At 29.2% G+C, this 8,413-nt stretch overlaps 1 protein-coding gene across 1 annotated transcript; it reads right to left on the bottom strand.

Annotated features, from left to right (window-relative positions):
- Positions 1 to 462: 462 nt before the first annotated feature.
- LOC103310436 (leucine-rich repeat and death domain-containing protein 1-like) lies at positions 463 to 8,073 on the bottom strand. The gene is made up of 2 exons (XM_008188713.3): positions 7,094 to 8,073; positions 463 to 5,042 (listed from the first exon to the last, which is right to left on the bottom strand). Exons 1-2 carry the CDS (start codon positions 7,763 to 7,765, stop codon positions 4,581 to 4,583), a joined length of 1,134 nt encoding a protein of 377 aa, XP_008186935.1. The 5' UTR covers positions 7,766 to 8,073; the 3' UTR covers positions 463 to 4,580.
- Between the last annotated feature and the right edge of the window lie 340 nt (positions 8,074 to 8,413).

Genomic DNA, 8,413 nt, shown 5'->3' on the forward strand with positions numbered 1-8,413 from the left:
TGTTATTATAGCATTGTCTGACATTATTTAATATCACAGTTTAATCAGACTGTGCAAGTCAATACGTAAAAACTAACCTGCTGACACTGACTACTCATATTAGTTAGTTACTTAAGCACTAAAGATGTAGGACGCTGGCAGAAAGAAACATGGCAATGACGTATTACACTCGATACAGAATTCTTCTATATTTGAAAGGAATCAATGAACAATACGCTTGTAATTTGTACTTTATTTTATTAAATCACACATATTATTAAGTATATATTGTTTGGGGTTTACATCAAATTACGGGTATATCAGCTATCTGGGTATAGAGAATATAAGTATTAGGATAATGAGTACTTTTAGGTACTTAACAGGTGGTTTATATTATAATATATAATAGTTTAGGCGGCTAATCCAACCATTTGACATTTTTGTTTTGCAATTTTGCAATTTTTTATAACAATTAAAAGTTGAAAAAATCACGATTATAGTAATTAATAATTGACACAACACACAAAGATTATAATATGACTTGTTTGTAACTATGCTAATATATATATATATATATTTAAAGCGTGTATATTGAACGAAACGAATACTTAAGTTGTTACATGTAATAATATAGGTACCTTATATTATTTATTAGTTTGTTCATTAAACGCTATAGTTACCTTTAGTAATATGTAAGACAATTAAAATTTTTTAGTGAATAAAGTATTAATAGTTTGTTTAGCTTAAAATTAATGTTCACAAAAAATAATATAATATATACCTATATATTTAGGTAAACAATACTGATTATGGCGGTGGTTCCGCTTATGCTTAAACAGTTACAAATGCATAAATATATAGTAGTGATATAATAAAGTTAACAATAAAAACATAAAAAACAAATTAGAAAATACAATATGGTTTTTTGAGCGACGTTTTTTAAGATATTGAGCGTTTTGCATATTAGAGAACGTAATATGTATTGAGGTTTGTTTTTATCAACAGTAAATTATTATATTGACATTAGTAGGTAGGTATTTGATGTCTTTGAACCCGGAAGTACGTCAAACACACGAAAACGAACCTAGTCAGTGCCCAGTGGACCCATACACGGGACACGGTCACCGTAGGTATATATTTGAGGTATTATATTTAATAACAAAATTAATTGGTGATTTAAGTTTCGATTAATATGTAATAATTTATACCAGTGGTATTAAAAAAAAAACTAACATAAAGATGCGATAGTAATTCGAAAAATAGCTTTTAATTCATCTTTATGTTTACTTGGGATCGATTTTTAAATTATATTTAAAAACTTGAACTAGTTTTTAAAATTTGAAACTTGAGATTAATCTGCAATTGTACATTGTGAAATAATTGAGAACAATTTGACGGATCGATGCAGTGTATAATATATATTTAATTAGGTATAACTGCAATAGATTTATTGACATTTTTATTTATAGAGTGTTATGATGAAAATTACTATCCAATCTTTTAAAACAAATTCAAAGATATGAAATTAAAATTATTTATTTAAATTAACGTACCTAGGTAGTTAGATACAATCCAAGTTTTAAACATTTCAATACCTACATGTGGTTTATGGTTTTCGTTAGACATTAGAGTTTATACATTTATATTATAGTGATAAAATATAAAAAGTACATAATATGGTTCATTAATAAAATTAAACAAGTTAATAACAAGTATATCATCCAAAATAAATAAATTAAACAAATCACATAAATTACGTAATACCTTATAGGTCGAAGAAGCATACAAAAAAAAAAATTAAAAAACACTCTTAAAACTAATTTTAAAATATTAAGATACATTAAATATAATTTTATAATTTTTATTAAGTAGGTACCTTTATCATACTATTTTGTATATTATGTTTTTTTCCAGAGAAGATACATATAAGTGTATTATCTATATAATACATTAATAGATATTGGTTAAGTTAACTCCATAGATATAGAAAATTAACTAGATAGCCGACTCGTGTACAGCCTCATAAGTCATAAGACCTATGTAGTCTGGCAACCATAAGTCAGGGGGGCAAAATTCAATTGATTAATCCATGTAATATTTAATTTATCCATGAATTATATAATAACAGCCAAACAGTGTTACATTGATTAATGATTATTACAAATCACATAATCATCTTTTAATGTAATAGGTAAATGATTTTTACCACGAACAAAGATATTTATATTAGTTCGCGGTTTTTACTATAAAACAATATTATATTCCATGACATAGTCAGACATTTCATGGATTAATCAATCGTATTTCCCCTCTTGACATATGGCTGCCCTACTTCAATATGCTCATCAAGTCGGCTGTTTAGTCGTTTTACATAATTACGGTTAATTCAGTGATGATATGCCTTGTTCTTATAAGATGAATATAATAATGTTTTATTTGGAATAATGCTATTAATACACACATATAAAACTGTCGTAGATGCAACACCAATTTGGGTAAATCGCAAACAGTCTTGAACATTAAATTTCGACTAAGGTTAGTATTGTATTATAGTAGTATATAGTAATTGATTACATAAATATTAATACTCATTAGACTAAATTAGTATTGAGTTATAAATTATAATATATTATATTTTTTCGTTACGATAAATTTGTTTATATATTCTTAATCTTACGAGTAGGGCTTGGCACTAAAAGTTTTCAATCCATGCATGCGAATAATATGAGGAATAAAATGATCAAAAAATGTTTTAAAATATAATAAGACAGCGCAATATATTTACTAAACACATGCGCAGTGATAGAAAAAATACGCGAGTTTGCTGACCTGCCTGTTTATTTAGTTATGGCCTTGTTAATACGTTAATAATAAAAGACCAAACAATTCAATCCAATAACATAGGCATAGCTATAATATACAAATTAAAACACAATATTACTTATAGGTAATATTAAAATCTAAACTTGTAGAATGCTTACAATGCTACAATCTAGAGCTAACGGTAGGTATTTCAATTCTTGATACGGGTATCTGGTAATTGTTTACTCACAGTTATATGGTATCTATTTTCAATAATTACCGAAAACACCGTAACTCTGTAATCAGCATTTTCGATGAATTTAAAAATGTTTCAACCTAAGAAAATTTTACATCTATTTTATAAATTATGTTTGTAATTATTATGATTATATAAATTTTGAGATATTGAATGTAATTAATTAATTTACTATTAATTGTAATATCTTTTATTTTTTTTACTAACTTCTTTGTTCATTTATCACTTATTGTGCTACTCACTTAATATAATGTGTATAGTTTTTGAATTAATAATTATTACTCCCCATCTCTAACACAAGCTAAAAGATTAAAAGTGATAGGTAATCATGTAATCTAACTCAATGTTTTTTTTGGAATCCTATGTAATTTATGATGAGAATAATAAAAAAAAGAAAAAAAAAGTTTTAAGTAATATCGGTAATTACTGTGGCATGGTATTTTTGGTAACAACGGTATAGTTACCGAATCACGAAATACCGGTATTCTGAAATACCAAAAATACTGGATACTGGTATTTTAATAACGGTAGGTAGTGGCTAATGATATACCAAAAATACCATCAGTCCCACAGTACAACCAGTATTATATTTTAGAGCGTATTCACTATTCACTATAGCACTATTCAAGCCACAATTTGATTTTAAATTCTAAAAGAGAAATCTAATTTTGTTGGGTACATTTGTATAGGACATTATTGTGATATTATGTGCAGCAAGCAGATCTACTTTTCAAATGTCTATTGTGCTAGATGCATTTTTTTTTATGACAGAACCAGTTTACGTTAATAACAATAAGTGGATGTAATAACAAAGAGTAAGTAAAAAAAAAAAATAAAGGACCTATGGGTAAATAAATCCTGTATGAAAGATCTTCCCGTTAGATAACTTCGAAATCGATAAATTTTAGGTAGGTATAGGCCAAAAACTACACGTCCAAATGGAATCAAAAATTGAAACGATTAAGACGTCAAACTGAGAAGCAAAAATGGCATAAAAATATTCTTTTGTTATATCAATCTCATATTGTAACAATATTGAGAAGTACCTATTTTAATTTATGATTGGAAGTTGGAACCTATTTTCCTACCTACTGGTCACTTCAATATTACTTAACTATAGTAAACTTTGGTTTTTATTGTATTAGGTAGTTATTTTTCAGAAATATAACTGATAACTGATTAGAACATTATAATATAATATTATTATATCATTCGATATTATGTTTCTCACTTGTATAAACAGATTACATAATAAGTTATTTTTTATAATACTCATTATAATGAACGCTTATTATAATATTTCCTTTTATTTTGTAAAATGTTTTATAGTGTTATATGAAAATTTGTAATTTAAATTCGACAGTAGGTAGGTATATAGGTAATATTCAGTAGGTAAGTAAGTACCTACTATGGATGGGGGAACTGGCGGGCCGTGTTTTAACTACAAGAGGCCAACACAGGTGGCAATTAACAGCTAATAGACATGCAAGCTAAGTTTTTTAAATCTATAATAAGAACTACTTGATTAAAAAACAAAAATTAATTAGGCATTAATATTTTCTAAGCGCACACATGAAGGACAATCGAAAAATTGCCAATGTATGCTTTCAATACGCACCATTTGTTCTATTTTTGGAATGGAAAAAGTGAACTTTTGATATTTTTCATCGAATACAAATAGCTTCTTACAAAGTCTACAGCGGCATACAAAATCATAACTGTTCCATAAGGGACGAGGTATTTCTTGCCTCTTGAATTTTATAGAGTTGTTAATCAGGGACAAAACTGATAAATCCGATAAATTTGGCGGATTTTGTAAACCAGTAAATTCAACATTTTCACGCTGTTCCTCATTAAACTTTAAATAGATAAACCGATTATTGAAAATGTTGAGAGTCTGAAAGACTCTATCCAATAAAATTTTTGGGAAGTACCATAACGAGTTACCATCAACCATTAGAGTTACGAGTCGTGGAAGTTCACCGATGAAATGAGGTACATGTGTCTGAAAAAAATAATTTCATTAGTGATGTTTAGTAAAACTAAACCAATACATATTCCACATTTTACTTTTAAATACGGTATATTTGAATACCTATTTGATAAGCCTCCATTGTGAATAAGTTAGGTTAGAAATTTTAGGAATATTAAACTAGCATTTACAAATAATATGTATGTATGTATGTATGTAACTATTAACTACACCATATGAAATTCTTGTAACACAAGTCTTTCTTTCAGTCAGTTTTCTATATTTGAAAAAATGTATTATAATTTATATACCTATGCTTATTATGTCTCATGAAAACAAAACATAAGGTAAATGTTGCAAAGAAATCATAATTTTAACTTTTTATTAATCTTATATAGGCACCCAATATATTTATATAGGTATAATAGGTAGTAGGTGCAACCTATCAAATGTATATAAATTATTTTTTTAATATTTCAAATAATTGTTAGTTTTAACTTTTAAGTAATGGGTACATGATATTATATGTTAATAAAATCGATATTACAATATAATATTATAGGAAGGTATTTGTATAAAAAAAATGTTTATTGTTCAAAGTAGGCAAAGTCAGATTAAGGATCAGAGCCGTATTTGATATCAAGAAACTATTAAAACAACATATTAATATATATTTCGTAATATACCATAATATGAATATTATGTGAAAGATTACTCCTTTTGCACCTATCTTAATCCCAGTGTTGGTGATTTTACGACCAAATTAATAGTAAGTACGAGTAGCAGTCCGGGTCTATGAGAGGGACGTGTGAATTGCGGCCACATGACAACTACCATTACTCAGGAGACACAACGGGGAGGTTAATTGAGTGATCTCTCAAAAGTGTGTTTATTTTTATTGTTTTATTTGTTTTTTCCAATGACAACAACTGCCACGTCTTTTGTATCGGAAAACCATAATAATATTATATTGTTAGCCGTTGCGTATTCCAGCTAGTTAAAAACTTATAAAAACTTCATCCTTGCCCCACATATTATATACGTGTTTCTAAAACCAATCTTGACCTCCTCCCCCTACAAAAATTAATGGCCATAGTTGCTGATGCCTTAGTTCAATTTGAAAATAAAAAAATGTTTTTATAAGATATTAATAATAATGTATGTCAATTTTTAAAGTGAAACTTCTTAACGAAGGGCATAAAAAAAGGGCGTGGCCGTTACGCGCGAGCAAAATGCTCCGATGACAATTCGGGTGGAACTCTTCGACGACAGTATTGCGGGTTCGATTCTGGTCGGGGAAACCAGCTTTTTAGCATTATTTTTTTCTGACATCATTTTTTTTTTATTTATACAAATCAAACCATAGAAATATGTGTTTCATGACGGTTTTTTCGTATCCCTCTGTAATTAAGTTTCATTTCCCCCGTGCGTACTCACTACACGGGCTTTTTTAATAAATTATTTTTTCAGAACGTTGAATAATATTGTCAATACCTACATATAGTTAAAAATTATGCGGTATTTTTTTTTTATAATGTAATGGTGCCTAATTATTTATTATGTATAAAGCTATATAAGGAAAACCAAATTGTAATTAGTGTTCTAGAAGTTTATATTTTCCCCATTCTTTCCTGGTTCGGTTAAATTTACATATATTCAAATTGGTGGAATAGGTTGTTTTAAATATATCTATACTAGCGAAATATTTATAGTTACATTTACCCCTAATATAAAATGGTCTGGTGAAATATAGGAAGGTGAATAATTCGGGGTGGTGGGTGGTGATGTGTGGCATAGATCCCACATGGGTGTATATGAATGCTTTGTGTATATTTTGTTGTCTTATACAAATTCCAAGTTAAAATACCTACACAAATCACAAGGTTAGTTATATAGATGATAACAAAAAAAATATCAATTTTTTTTACCTCCCGCCAACATAAAACTTTTAAAATTAGGTATGCAGCTCTGTATCCAAGTAGTACACTTAGTAATAACTGGACGAATAAAGCTCAACTCCCATATTTTAGACTACGTACAGTATTCAAAATTAGAATGTGAAGTGGAAGGTAGATTAAACTTACCAATTTATTATTGGATACTGACAATTTTTGCAAACGTTTCAAATGAATGATTTCAAACGGCAATTTGTTTAAGCCGATCGAATTCATTTCCAACACAGTCAACGATGTACTTATATTATCCTTAGTCATCCAATCCCAGAATAAATCTTGACCGTATTTCGACATATTAAGTCTACTACCATTCAGGCTAAGACTCGAAAGCGTTAAATGTCCAATTCCTTCAGGCAAATGTGGTAAATAGCAGTTTTCCAGGGCGATCATTCTCAGGTGAGTTGGGTTAAAATTTTGCAAGTTGTTGGGGTTGTTGTTAATATGTCCGAAGGCTTTTAGAGCATTGGCTAGAAAGGATTCGCCGATATTCAAGATCAGATTTTTGGTGAGGGACTTCAGATCCTTAAGGAAATGTGTTACTTTGTCAACATCATCGGACATTACAAGCAACTCATGATTCGGTTTCAAAAATGTCAGCACGACTTTCTTCTCATGAGACTGTACGCTATACAAGTCGTCGAGCAAGTACGTGGATTTCACATTATTCGGGAACAACTTTAAAAACACGGTGTAAGTGCCACCTACATCCTTGACTTCTAAGGTCGTATGATTCACGCGCGTCCCATATTTGCGTCCCAACTCCATGTCATTTACGAAGATGAATCCTGAGATTGAAGTCATTATTGTTTTTAGTTTTGTTATATAATGTACCTTTTAAAATGATCGTGCACTTGAAATTTGACTGCGTAAAAATTGCACAGTAATGGTGTGGTAGATGGGCGTGGTCGCGTTGATTTCCACTATGCACAAATCACCCTGTGATTTACGTGAAATTGGAAAAACTTATGAATTAGCACTGCGGCAGTCGGAGAGTGCGTTGTAAGAGGTCTGACGCACCAATTTACGCTGGAACGAATATAAATTTAGTATTGAAATGACAATAAACTTAGTAAGTATACTGAAACAACTACAAACTTAGTACTACCGATGCACCGATCGAATGAATACTGTTGTATAAAACGCAATTTTATTTAATATACATATATATAAATATAATAGCGAGATGTGACAGCCAATCGGAGATCACCGTTCACCGTGTATATTTGTTTTATATATTAATCAATAAGTTGTTGCTTGTTGCGTGGGGTTGTTGCTAGACCAGCTGATTGTGGCAAACATCAATAACCACGGTACAGTGTGTCAACCAAATTTTCATTTTTTGCATAATTGTATGTACAAAAATCTATAAAACACAATTATCGAGTAGGTAGTTGATTAGTTAAAATAAAAAAAATTATTATTATTACAAAAAACAGTGACGAGTAATTA

Source organism: Acyrthosiphon pisum, chromosome A1 (genome assembly GCF_005508785.2).
Source record: "Acyrthosiphon pisum isolate AL4f chromosome A1, pea_aphid_22Mar2018_4r6ur, whole genome shotgun sequence".
Classification (NCBI taxonomy): Eukaryota; Metazoa; Arthropoda; class Insecta; order Hemiptera; family Aphididae; genus Acyrthosiphon; species Acyrthosiphon pisum.

What these genes read in the sequence shown, in the direction of transcription:
- LOC103310436 (XM_008188713.3), bottom strand. Translation starts at nt 7,765, where the DNA reads ATGACTTCAATCTCAGGATTCATCTTCGTAAATGACATGGAGTTGGGA. An exon ending in CAGTATCCAATAATAAATTG is followed by an intron (nt 5,043 to 7,093) that starts GTAAGTTTAATC and finishes TATTTTTTTCAG; the next exon opens with ACACATGTACCTCATTTCAT.